Source organism: Carlito syrichta, unplaced genomic scaffold, assembly GCF_000164805.1.
Source record: "Carlito syrichta isolate Samal-C Ts95f unplaced genomic scaffold, Tarsius_syrichta-2.0.1 Scaffold307214, whole genome shotgun sequence".
NCBI lineage: Eukaryota > Metazoa > Chordata > Mammalia > Primates > Tarsiidae > Carlito > Carlito syrichta.
Genome location: NW_007251310.1, coordinates 726,359 through 739,982, shown reverse-complemented (window position 1 = coordinate 739,982; position 13,624 = coordinate 726,359). Strand labels below are relative to the sequence as shown.

The following is a 13,624-nucleotide window of genomic DNA, read 5'->3' as shown; positions in this document are numbered from 1 at the left end:
GGAGCCCAGCAGGTTGAGGCTGCGGTGGCCGGGAGCGGCCACTGCATTCCAGTCTGGGCGACAGAGTGAGACCCCAATTAAAAAAAAAAAAATTTTTTTAATGTGTGAAATATATGTACTTATTTGCTGTTTTTTTCCACCATGTAAAAACTTTCCTGGCACACATCTCGCCTGGGGATCTTATTAACACACAGATTGTCATACAGGAGTTTAGGGGTGAGATACAAGCTTCTGGAATTCTAACAAACTTCCAGGCGATGCTGTTTACAGGCCACACTCTTGAGCAGCAAGATGCTGGACTCTTAAGTACAAGCATGGAGGCAGAATGTCTTGACTCAAAAGCCAAACCTACAGGGAAATTCCTTTCTCCTGCATAGGAGGACTGAGTCTCGATGTTAGTATCCCTTTTTTAGCTTGTGTTGTATTACTTTTGGTCAGAGGATTGAGGTTTGGTGCTATTGATCACACTAAAATAAAAGTTTTCCTCTTGAAATTAATTAAAATAGGTAATTCCTGTTTTTCTGATTTCTATTAAAAGAATAAAAATTGTTTCTATGACACGCTCAAATTCAAGACACAAGAGCTTAAGACTTGGCCGGGCTCAGTGGCTCAGCCTGCAATCCCGCGTCTTTGGGAGGCTGAGGTGAGTGGAATACCTGAGCCCGCGGGTTCGAGACCCACCTGGGCAACTTGGCGAGACCTCATCTCTACAATACTTAAAAAATTAGCCGGGTGTGGTAGCGCACGCCTGTAGTTCCAGCTACTTGGAAGGGTGAAGCGGAAGGATTGCAGGAGTCCAGCAGGTCGAGGCTGCGGTGGCTGGGAGCGGCCACTGCACTCCAGTCTGGGTGACAGAGTGAGATTCCAACTCAAACAAAACAAAACAAAACAAAACAAAAGGACTTAAACAAAAAGAAGGAAATTAATTATGTGATAGCATGTTGAACCACAGGAACAGCCCCCGGCAGTTGAATTTTAATGTCCTTTGAGGCTAGGGGCAGTTGCAGCTGGTTGTGATGAACACTGAACATCCTGTGTTGGGCAAATAATGAAATGAATCGTAAGCAGAGAGGGAGTAACCTCAAACTTGAAACTAGACCTGACATGAATCACCAAGAGTCAGGGACCCCACGAACCAAGCCTACACCTGACTGGAAGAATGGCGTCTTTTTTCATTGTCCATATAGCGTTTACGACATTCTCTATTCCTTGAATGAAGCAGGGTATTTGACAGTAATTTATTCATGTCAGAAGCTGTATTTTTTATACTCTAACATAACAGAATACAAGCTATGTGAGGACAGGGATTTTTATCAGTTATATTCTCAGCATGTGTAATAGCAGTTGGCATATAATAGGCACTCAATAAATACTTGCAGAATAAATGAAAGAGCCTTTATTCTTCAGTTTACTGAACAATTATGATTTATTATGAGAAGAAACATGCAACACAATAATGCCAGTATGCCATTAATTTTATAATATTTTAAAATAATAATATATGTGCCCATTAAAAATATGCAGATACCTAAATTAAGGTAATTCAATTATAGGAATAGGTCGCATTTAGTATTTATGAGTGACAGTAAAAACACTTGCATTTTGATTTAGAAAAATGTATTGATCTACAAGTACTTTTTGGTGGTATCTAATCTAATGATAATTTAAATCTCAAGAGAAAGGTCAATAGGTCCCTTTTGCGTCTTTGAAAGTGCAGATTTTGTTACTACACCCATCTTGAGTGCTATTAGTATTTTGCAAAAACAATTAAGGAATTCCAGATAATCAAAACTTTAGAAAAAAAGGTCTGTTAATTGTCTAGAAAGAGTAAAACTATAGGTTAGACCCTCACTAATTCCATATTCATGATAATTCTGACTCTAGGTTAACTTGCCTTTGATTTACTATGAAATTGACTCAACAAGTTAAAGGGAATATTCTGAAATACAAAGAAAACAAACTGCTTTCAAGCTTTAGAAGCACCTGCCTGTAGCTCTGCATCTGGACCAGCCCTCACTGGTGCTCAGGGCGCTCAGCTACTCACTCTCTCCTAGCATGTGCTCAAGGTTCTCCCATTTTCTTTACTTTTCTTTTCTTTTTTTTTGAGTTGGAGTCTCACTCTGTCGCCCAGACTGGAGTGCAGTGGCCGCTCCCGGCCACCACAGCCTCGACCTGCTGGGCTCCGGCGATCCTTCCGCCTCAGCCTTCCAAGTAGCTGGAACTACAGGTGCGTGCTACCACACCCAGCTAGTTTTTTTTTTAATTATTATTTATTGTAGAGATGAGGTCTCACCAAGTTGCCCAGGCAGGTCTCGAACCCACGGGCTCAGGCAATTCACTCACCTCAGCCTCCCAAGGCACGGGATTACAGGCTGAGTCACCGAGCCCGGCTTGGTTCTCCCATTTTCAAAAAAGTCTTCTCTCACCCTTGCCCTCCTCCAGTCCCTTTCTTCCATGTCACAGGCAGATTTCTCTCTCTCCTTGCAGTCTCTATTATTATCATCAACATCTTGTCCTGGCAGGCATGGAGGCTCACACCTGTCATACCTGCACTTTGGCAAGTGAAGATGGGAGGACTGCTTGAGCCCAGGAGTTTGAGACCAGGCTGGGCAACATAGCAAAAACTCATCTCTACAAAAAATAAAAAAAATTAGCTGGGCATGGTAGTGCATGTCTACAGTCCCAGCTACGCGGGAGGTTAAGGCAGGAGGTTCACCTGAGCCTACGAGGTAGAGGCTGTGGTGAGCCATGATCATGACACTGCACTCTAGCCTGGACATCACAGTGATATCTTGATTCAAAAAAAAGTATACATATATAAAATATGTGTGGTGCACACACATATATATGTGGACACACACACACACACACACACACACACACACACACACACACACACACACATACACACACATATTTTATATATCCCCTCTCTTCTCTGAAACAGTTCTCATTGTTAAAGTTCCTGATCTCCACTGTTACAACATCGAACAGTCCTCATCTCACTTAATGTCTCAGGAGGGTTTGGCACAAAGTCTAGGCTTTGCAGCACATTATTCTGTTTTCTTCCTATTTCTCTAGCTGTTCCTTTACAATCTCTTTTGCTGGTTCACTCTTTTCTACCCAGCTATTAAATACTGGACTCATTGTAGAGCTAGAGTCAGGACCTCTCTTCACACTTCACTCTCTCTAATTTACACCCAGGATTTCAGTGACCAACTTTATGCTGATGACTCAAATTTATGAGGGGGACCCAAAAAACCCTGAAATTTATTTATAAAAAATTGTGTATTTATTCTTACATGTTTAAACTTCAGTTACCTTCAAAGTATTCTCTGTCTGATGTAATACACCTATCGAGATGCTTTTTCTATTACTCAAAAGAGTTTTTGAACTTGGCAGTTTTGATGCCTTTTAATGCTTCTGTCGTTTTTTGTTTCACCTCTTCCACACTGGCAAAACGTTTCCCTTTGAGGACTTTTTTCATCCAGGGAAACAAACAAACAAAAAGTCACTTGGGGTGAGATTGAGTGAATGGGGAAGGTGGGTCATAGCAGTCATGCAGTTTTTGGTCAAAAATTTTTGAACACTCAGTGTGGTGTGGGCAGGTGCACTTGCAAATCACCCACCATGAAGTGGGCAAACATGATGAAAAAAACCTAAAAAAAAAAAAAAATTAACTGAAGCCAAACGCAGCCTCTCTCAACAACACCAGCTGGTACACTGAGGCCAATGTGTTCCTAGAACATGTACCTAGCAGGGGAAGTCTGTACCACAAGGGACCCGCCCTCCAAAAGATAATTCTGGGTTTTCTTGGGTTCCTCTTGGCTATTTCCATGTTAGAGCACTTCTCTGGTCCCGACCTGTAATATAGCCGCATGCTTGACATCTCTTCTTGAACATTTCAAGGAGAGCTCAGACTGAACTCACACTTTTCACCCCCTCCACCCCCCCGCCCCCCGCTCTGCACGCTGCTCTACACCCTGCACCCTGCTCTGGCAACACCACCCACTCAGATGCGGAGACCTGAAAACTAGATGCCATCTCTGATATACCTTCTCCACGTACAACCCATCACCAAGCCCTGTTGACTTCACCTCCTAAACATCTTTTTGGTACATTCCCTTTTCTCTCAAGCTCACTCTGGTCCCGGCTAACCATCATTTCTTAGATATTGCAATATCCTCCTGACAGTTTCTCTGCAGTTACAGGAACACCACACTCCTAATCCATATCCATCCTCCACATTGCAGCCAGAGCAAGCCCGTCAAAATGCAAATGCTACAAAATGCAAAATACTCCCTGTCCAGGTTCCCCCAACATCCCCGAGTCTTTATACCACCTCAAAAACAATATCAGAAAACAAACAATAAAAAACGAAAACAGCTTTTCAGTGGTTTCCAACTGGCACTGGGACAAAGCAAGGCTTGTAACTGGCAGGTAAGATCTGGCTCCTGCCTCCTTGCCCAGTTTCCTCTCCCGCTGTCCTTCCCCTGCTTCTGCTCACTGAGGAGAGTGACTGACTCTCCCTCCTCTGCCTAGTTGTCTAGTGTTCATACTACAGGCTTCATTTTGCCAAGAAACACTTTCCTGAATTCCCAGACAAAATCAAACCTCCCAATACAGGTTCTTACAGTGCCCTGCATTTCTCTTTCATAATATGAGCTGGAATTAACTTTTATATGTTTGTGTAATTATCTGTTTCTCCTGCATGTGTATCTTTTCCTATCACTGTATGCCTAAGGCCTGGTACAGTCCCTGGCATACAAGTGGCACACAATCACTATTTGCTGAATGAGTTAATGTTATTTATAAACTACTACTGTTTCATTAAAGTAGGTCACTAAGAGATTCTGTGTAACTCTTGATAAACCTAGCAGGGTTCATTATTCAACTATCTATTATTATAAAGGGAAAACATGAAAACATGAAAAAGTCAAACAATTTGAAATATTTAAGAGTAAAGGATTAAATTCTCCCTTTGCCCATCCTCATTTCACTCCCTGGGTAACTACTGTTAATAGTCTAATGTGGCCGGGCTCGGTGGCTCAGCCTGTAATCCTGTGCCTTTGGGAGGCTGAGGTGAGTGGACTGCCTGAGCCCGCGGGTTCGAGACCCGCCTGGGCAGCGAGACCTCATCTCTACAATAAATCAAAAAAATCAGCCGGGCGTGGTAGCGCACGCCTGTAATTCCGGCTACTCGGAAGGCTGAGGCGGAAGGATCGCCGGAGCCCAGTGGTCGAGGCTGCGGTGGCCGGGAGCGGCCACTGCACTCCAGTCTGGGCGACAGAGTGAGACTCCGACTCAAAAAAAAAAAAAAGTCTAATGTGTATCTTATGCATATGTATGTATATATATAAAAAACCAAGTGTACTTTAAAACTGTTGTTTCATAATATTCTTAATTTCCATTGGTTTTCCCTAATCTGTACAAATCATTGGAATTGTATTATACAGCAAAAACAACCTTAAGAGAAGGCTACCAGAGTACCAGCTGGTGAGTAATTGAAACTAAACTCTACTCTTACCTGCCTCGCCATTCTCGTCAGCCTTGGTGCTCATCAAACAGGCAATGAACTTGTTATCCACTTGCTGGAGAACCTGCCATCCATTCAAATAAGTGGTACAAACACTAAGTAAAAATTAACAAGGGTTCATCTGCACAGAAAGATACAGAGTTGTACTTTATTTAGAGCTGTCTGAATTGTAACACTCCTGTCTAAAGACTGCAAGGTGCTGAGAAGCTGAGGGAGGCATCAAGAAGATGAAAAAACCTGCTGTGGAGCGATCACAAGACCAGGAGCGACAGGGAAGGCAGGCTCCAGGACGGAAAACAGTGTGCCAACTATGTTCCCAACAAAGTGACTCTTAATCACAGGTGATATGAGCAAAGACTGCTAACAAAAGGGGTACAGTACATTTTTAAAATTTCTGCAAAAAGCAAGAAGGAGGGGCTAGTCCATTAAAGCAGTAAAGTCTGAAGCACTGGTGGCTTTAGCCCTTGGTGGCTCCTCTCTGCCCTGGTCTACAAGGCTTCCCCACACCCCACAGTCCACATCACCGCCCTAAGGTCTATTTCTGGATCAGCTGCCAGCTTGCTCTGGTACCAGGTCAATACCAGGTTGGGAGTTCACCTAGCCTTGTCTAACCTCCTAATTTGCTTCCATACTGAAAACAAGGAAACTAAGACAACCAATGTGGTAAACAGAGGGCAAAGCAGAAAAGCAGAGACAAGGCAACCTTTTGTGAATGAAACTCAATTTGGGCTTTCCTGTGCCTCTGGAGCCTCCCACCCAGAGGGTCATTTTTAAAAGGGCAATGTTGCACATTAAAGACATGTCACTACAGAACTTTATTAATTGCCAAATATCAAGTCAATACATAGTCCTCTGCAGAAATACCTTAATAATCCTTAAAACTGTGAGACTGAATTCACAATTCATTCCTCCAAATCTGCTCACGTTACTAAGGACATTTCTTTATTTAGAATTAATCCCTTGCTTTTTCTGATAAAAGCTCTAGTAGGATTAAATACACACACACACACACACACACACACACACACACACACACACATGCAATAAGCCTTGATCAAGGTAATCTAGATCATTAAATAAATTCAACTTCAGAAGAGTTAGTCTAGTTTAGGCCTTATATATATTTTTATGAGATTTCAGAGTCAATAATTTACCTGCATTGAATGAATCATTTCTTTGGTGAAGCGATAGGGATATAAGATGTTGTGAACTTTAACTGCTAAGCTCTCAGCCTGGCTACTGCTTACATCAACAGCAACCTAGAAAGACCCAGCAAAAACATCAATTACATTCTAATTTTTTATGTCTACAAAACTGCCTTACCAAAGATTTCAGAGTGCTTTAAAAGCATTCCTTTCATATGACCTACTAGAGGTGGACTGAACTCAGAGAATTTATAGAAATTCAAAAAGATCTATGAATAAGGAGTTTTAAACAACAATTTTTGTTTATAAACAAAATTATTGACAAAAACCAGTATTGTTTCAGAACAACAACATGTCTAAGCTCCATACCCAAACCCTTACATGACATCTTAACAGAGTAGGATCACGTGCTCAGCTACTAGACACCCCCATGACAGCACGCACAGCACACGCTGTGATGATACACTGAGGAGAGACACACACCAGGCCCAGTGACAACCTGTTCCTCCGGCAAAAGAGGAACTTGATTCTCTTCTGGTCCCAGGTGCTGCAGGAGCCATGGGTTACAGTGCAGACATGGCCAAGTCCAAGAACCATGCCACACACAAACAATCCCTAAAATGGCATAGAAATGGCATCAATAAACCCCAATCACAAAGATACGAGTCTCTTAAGGGGGTGGACCCCAAGTTCCTGAGGAACATGCACTTTGCCAAGAAGCACAAGAAGAAGGGCCTGAAGAAGATGCAAGCCAACAACGCCAAGGCCATGAGTGCATGTGCTGAGACTATCAAGACTCCTTCGTAAAGCCCAAGGAGGTCAAGCTCAAGATCCCAAAGGGTCCTAGCTGCAAACTTAATCGACTTGCCTACATTGCCCATCCCAAGTTTGGGAAGTGTGTTCATGTCCATATTGCTAAGGGCTGCAGGCTCTGCTGGCCAAAGGCCAAGGATCAAACTGAGGCCCAGGTCACAGCTTCACCTGCAGCTCCAGCTTCAGTTACAGTTCCTGCTCAGGCTCCCAAAGGTGCCCAGACTCCCACAAAGGTTTCTAAGTAGAGGCCTCTGTCTGCCAACGTAAGGACAGAAGGACTGGTTTGACCCCCAGGGTGCTGTCTACATGACGCTGGTGTCTTCCTGTGCTATTTGTACAAATAAACCTGAGGCAGGAAAAGAAGAGGAACTTGATCTAACTACTTTACCTAATGATAATACTTTGCCAAAGCTGCTAATCAGGGATTCTAGCAGTGGTAAAAACATTCATAATTTATGTACTGATTATTCATGTTTAATCCAATATGCCTGAACTCCCAAAATGCTATGAGCTTGATTCTTTTTTGGAAACATGCCGAGTGTCCATCTGTAATTACAAATTAGTATGCCCATTCATGCCCATATCCAGCTGAAATGAAACACAAGTTTTATTTGCATTTATTTGCTTATTTTTTAAGAGACGAAGTCTTGCTCTGTCACCCAGGCTGGAGTACAGTGGTGTGATCATAGCTCACTGTAACCTTGAACTCCTGGCCTCCAGCGATCCTCCTACTTCGGCCTCCTGAGTAGCTGGGGCCACTGTGCCTGGCTTCAAATTTAAATTTCAAAATAACAAGGGGAAAAAAATGGCTGCACACCCACCTGTGGATAACGGGTAAACACTGGATTATCCCATTCCGAGAACAATGACTGAAGCGATTCACTATCAACAGCATCATCTGGAGGATCTAGAGTGAAAAGGGACAGGCAAAGCTGGCACCAAGCGCTCCAGGAAAGAGGGAACAGCAGCTCCTGTGTGTTGAGCCCGCAGCCTCGAGACCAAAGGCCAGATACATTGTTCCTACATTCTACAAACGATCTGTGTTCGCTGTATCTCCCAATTGTTTTGATCTGTTACTTTTTAAACTAGAGTTGGTGGCTGTATCTCCTGGCATGATAACTTTTCTCCAAACGTTCATGGGAGATATTTCAGAATACGAATTCAGAAGAAACTATGGCTCAAATCAGTAGCCCCACTGACTTCAGGTAAAATATACCTTGTCTATTTTCAAACACAAAAAACAGATGTCTGTAGCTTTTTTTGAAAAATCTTGCTTAGATAAAACTATTGCAACTTCACTCCAATCTTTTTAAAAATAAGAAACATTTCCCCAATCACAAGACGCCACAGACTATGCGTAATTACCAAGTAGTGGCCTCAAGTCTGGAAAAGTAATTTCTGATCTAAATGCATGTACTGAATCACTTAGTTCTGCCGTTAAATAGGGCCATGGGGAATGCCTGGTTCCAGGAAGGCACAGCTGGCACTGATCAAGCTGAATGCAACCCTGCTTTGTTCTTTGAGTGAGGTGGTACTGTGTGTACCAGGTGCTTGGCAACCTCTGCTGCCCCTACCTCTGTTGCTCTGTCTCATCATTGTCATCGCGGCCCGATTTTTCGGAAGGAAAGGAAGAACAAGGTTGCTTCTAAAAGGATGACACCTGCACTGAGACCCTAAATATAAAAAAGAAAAACCTAGAAACTTGAACTTAAAATACAAACAAACTATCTGAAAATTAAGTTACATAAAAATCTCTTTCTGAACAAACTGAGTTCAAGACATAAGGCAGACTACTAAACAGTAGATTGAGAATCAGAACTTCTTTAATAAAATGATTTTGCTAATTTAGGAATCTACATTAATGCTGAGTCCCATCAATACATACCAGACAGAATGGAGACCCAGAATAGGTCACAATAACTCTCAAAGAGGGGCAATTTTACACAAGGGAACATCTGGCAATGTTTTGAAATACTCTTGTCACAACTTGGGAGGAGGGTTCTGCTGGCATCTAGCAGATAAAGGTCAGGGATACTGCGAACTATCCTAAAATGACAGGAACAGCATGGGCCCCGCAACCAAGAATTACTCTAAGAGAAGCCCTGCCTTAGACATACAGTGGTAAGTAATTTCACCCACAACTTGGTGTGACCTCCACAAATCCCCAATTTATGTCTCTTATCTCCAAAATACATATCTTTCATAACATTTATCTCATTATATTATAATTATGCTTAGGTCTTCTCTAATAGACTGTGAGCTCCTGAAAGCAAAGTTAGCTATTCTACAATGTGACAGCACCTAGCAGTGTGAACAACCAACAAACGTTGAACGAATGGGTGAACAGATGAACAAATAGGTGGTTCTCAAGTCAAACTCCAAAGGCTGCAAGGCCTGGCCCAAATTCTACCCTGTTCTCCGGAGGACTATCAGATTTGAATTTTACAGACAATGCTGGATTTGACAGTTTCTGAACAGGAGCAAAACGTGATAAAATTATTTCAGAAAGATACATCTGTTGGACAAAAACTGAAGAGAGAGATTAATTAAGAATAACGGCCAGGTGTGGTGGCTCACACCTATAATCCCAGCACTTTGGGAGGTTGAGGTGGGAGGACTATTTGAGCCCAGTAGTGTGGGCAACACAGTTGAGACTCTGTCTCTACAAAAAATAAAAAAATTAGCTGAGTGTGGTGGCACATGCCTATAGTCCTAGCTGCTTGAGAGGCTGAGGCAGAAGGATCACATGAACCCAGGAGGTCGAAGCTGCAATAAGCCATGACTATGCCACAGCCCACCAGCCCAGGCAACATAGTGAGATTCCAACTAAAAAAAAAAAAAAAGATAAAATTATGGTGTGAAGTGAAATAAGGTTTATAACTGCTAACAGAAAGAACTGTGTTAAAGATATTTTAAGGAAAAAATTAGCAGAGCTTGGGGACTTGCCACTACTCCTTAAAATTACCTCTGTAGGCCGGGCACAGTGGCTCACGCCTATAATCCCAGCACTTTGGGAGGCCGAGGTAAGAGGATCGCCTGAGCCTACAGTTTGAGACCAGCCTGGGCAACTCGGTAAGACCTCATCTCTACAATAAATCAAAAAATTAGTCGGGTGTGGTGGCGCGTGCCTGTGGTGCCAGGTACTTGGAAGGCTGAGGTGGAAGAATCACCTAAGCCCAGCAGGTCCAGGCTGTGGTGGCCATGGGAGAGCCCCCGCACTCCAGCCTGGGCGACAGAGTGAGACTTCAACTCAAAAAAAAACAAAATAAAAATAAAATTACCTCTGTAGAATCTCTCTTCTGTACCATACAATTTACCTCTTAACAGTCTCAGGAGGGTATCTCATGTAACACCGTTATGTAAGGGTCAACAATGTGCTCATGTCCTGCCACACACCAGCCATTTCCAGAAAGGCAACATCCTAGGGAACACAGGGTGTTGAGGAGGCCTCTTTCATGGACTTGCTCGTCAGGAAACTGAGTTAGCATGTCCCTCAAAAGTCCACCACGAGATATGCTAATCCAGAAAGCTAAGCTTAGATTTCTGGGTCTTCATAGGAGCAGATGCTTCTGTCGAGTTGGCAGTGAAGATCTCCCCCTTTTCTTCAGCTGCGACCAACTCACAGCATAACGCAACCCAGGTATTTTTTGGCACCATAGCAGAAGCAGTTGCATTTCGGGATGAGGTGCTAGGGCCTGAGATTCGCCTCTGACAAGCATCCAGTGTAAGCCAGGACATCAAACTACACAGATTGAAAAGCATATAAAGTGGGTTTTTTTTCTTTTTTTTTTTTGAGTTGGAGTCTCACTGTTGCCCAGACTGGAGTATGCAGTAGCCTCTCCCGGCCACTGCAGCCTCGACCCGCTGGGCTCCAGTGATACTTCCGCCTCAGCCTTCCAAGTAGCTGGAACTACAGGCTCATGCTACCACGCCAGGCTAATTTTTTTGATTTATTGTAGAGATGAGGTCTCGCCTGCCCAGGTGAGTCTCGAACCCGCGGGCTCAGGTAATCCACTCACCTCAGCCTCCCAAAGGCGCGGGATTACAGGCTGAGCCACCGAACCCGGCTATAAAGTGGTTTTAAGAGCAACTTGGTGGTTTCAGGAGAAATAGGTTTCCTATCCTACAGAATACTTATTTTTCATAAGCAAAAAAATTGAAAAACATCAAAAAGTAAAGGTCTTATGTAATCTTAAAGTAATTTCTTACTTTAAGAAGTTCTAATTTGGGCTTAATTTGCTCTTAATTAAGCTCTAATTAGAGCTTCCTGCTAGAGATATTCATCCTAAAGAGAAATGATCAGTTGACTTACATTCACACACTTGATATTCTTTTGTAGAATTCAAGACTTTTAACATGGATGCAGATTTCATGTTTATCTGCCTAGTGCAAAGCCAAGATTATAGCCATATGGAAATCAGCTTTACCCTCTCCCAGCATCTGGCTCTCAACACACTGCCAAAACAATGTCACTTTTAATGTAGACTGAGACCCGAAAACCCAGAGCCCTAGCCCAGGCCCTGATGTAGCCTTGTGGTATGATCTAAAAGCCATATTACTGTCCTCCCAAATAACAGCTACTTACACCATAAACAGATCAAGCTGATTACTATACACATTATAATAAAGTACATTTGAAAAGTATAGTTATGAAAGTACATACTTAACCCATATTTTCAAAAATTTATGGTCAAGTCTTACTTTCTGGGGAAAAGAAAAGTTCATAGATAAATATAGCACTGTTCTGAGCCATAGAGTTTACTGGAAAAGCTAGGATGATTACAGAATCATTCTAGCCTTTAACCTGGAAGCCCACAGAGAAAAGCTTCCAAGAAAACACCACCATGGCAATGCAGGTGACTTTAAAGACAAATTTTGGCCGGGTGCAGGGGCTCACGCCTATAATCCCAGCACTCTGGGAGGCCAAGGTGAGAGGACTGCCTAAGCCCACGAGTTCAAGACCAGCCTGGGCAACTTGTTGAGACCTCCTCTCTACAATAAACCAAAAAATTAGCCAGGTGTGGTAGCATGTGCCTGTAGTTCCAGCTACTTGGAAGGCTGAGGCGGAAGGATCGCCTGAGCCCCGCAGGTCGAGGCTGCGGTGGTCGTGAGCATGCCACTGTGCACTACAGCCTGGGCGACAGAGTGAGATTTCAACTCAGAAAAAAAAAAAAGACAAATTTCAGTCAGGCATGGTGGCTCACGCCTGTAAATCCAGCATAATGGGAGGCTGAGGTAGGAGGATCACTTGCACTCAGGAATTCGATACCAGCCCAGGCAACAAAGTGAGACCTTATCTCTAAAAAAAAAAAAAAGAATAAAAAAAATTAGCATAGTTGTGCATGCCTGGAGTCCCAAGTGCTTGAAAGAATGAGGAGGGCGGCTTCATCCTGGAGTTGAGGCTTCAGTGAGCCCTAAACATGCCACTGCACTCCAACCTGGGTAACAAAGTGAGACTTTGGCTGTAAATAAATAACAATAAATAGGATGGGTGTGGTAGGTCATGCCTGTAATCCCAGAACTTTGGGAGGTGGAGCTGAGAGGATTGCCTGAGCCCAGGGATTCGAGACCAGCTTGGGCAACTTGACAAGACATCATCTCTACAATAAATCAAAAAATTAGCTGAGTGTGGTAGTATGCACCCATAGTTTCAGCTACTTGGAAGGCTGAGGCAGAAGTATCACCTAAATCCAGCAAGCAGAGGCTGCAGTGGCCATGAGCATGACACTGCACTCCAATCTGGGCAACAGAGTGAGACTCCAACTCAAATAAATAAATAGATAAGCAGGCATGGTGGCTCACGCCTGTAATCCCAACACTCTGGGAGGCAGAGGCAAAAGGATTGCCTGAGTCCAGGGTTTCGAGACCAGCCTAGGCAACTTGGTGAGACTCCGCCTCTACAATAAAAAAAAATTAGCTGGACATGGCGGTGCACATCTGTGGTTCCAGCTACTTGGAAGGCTGAGGCTAAAAGACTGCCTGAGCCCAGAAGGTGGAGGCTGCAGTGGATGTGAGTGTGACACTGTACTCCAGTCTAGACAACAGAGACGCTGACTCAAAAAAAAAAAAGACAAGCCGGGCTCGGTGGCTCAGCCTGTAATCCCGCGCCTTTGGAGGCTGAGGTGAGTGG

General features: G+C 43.4%; 1 protein-coding gene and 1 pseudogene across 2 annotated transcripts in view; one reads left to right on the top strand and one right to left on the bottom strand.

The window, feature by feature from the left end:
- Positions 1-13,624, bottom strand: part of MLH3 (mutL homolog 3) — a 33,900-nt gene that overhangs the window by 16,453 nt on the left and 3,823 nt on the right. For both annotated transcript variants that reach the window (XM_008064161.2, XM_008064162.2), the window contains exons 2-5: positions 9,069-9,167; positions 8,316-8,401; positions 6,691-6,795; positions 5,528-5,600 (exon numbers count right to left, since the gene is read on the bottom strand). In XM_008064161.2, the coding sequence (XP_008062352.1) occupies positions 5,528-5,600; positions 6,691-6,795; positions 8,316-8,401; positions 9,069-9,167 (363 nt within the window). The remainder of the gene's footprint in view (positions 1-5,527; positions 5,601-6,690; positions 6,796-8,315; positions 8,402-9,068; positions 9,168-13,624) is intronic.
- On the top strand, positions 7,258-7,739 carry LOC110596208 (annotated as a pseudogene).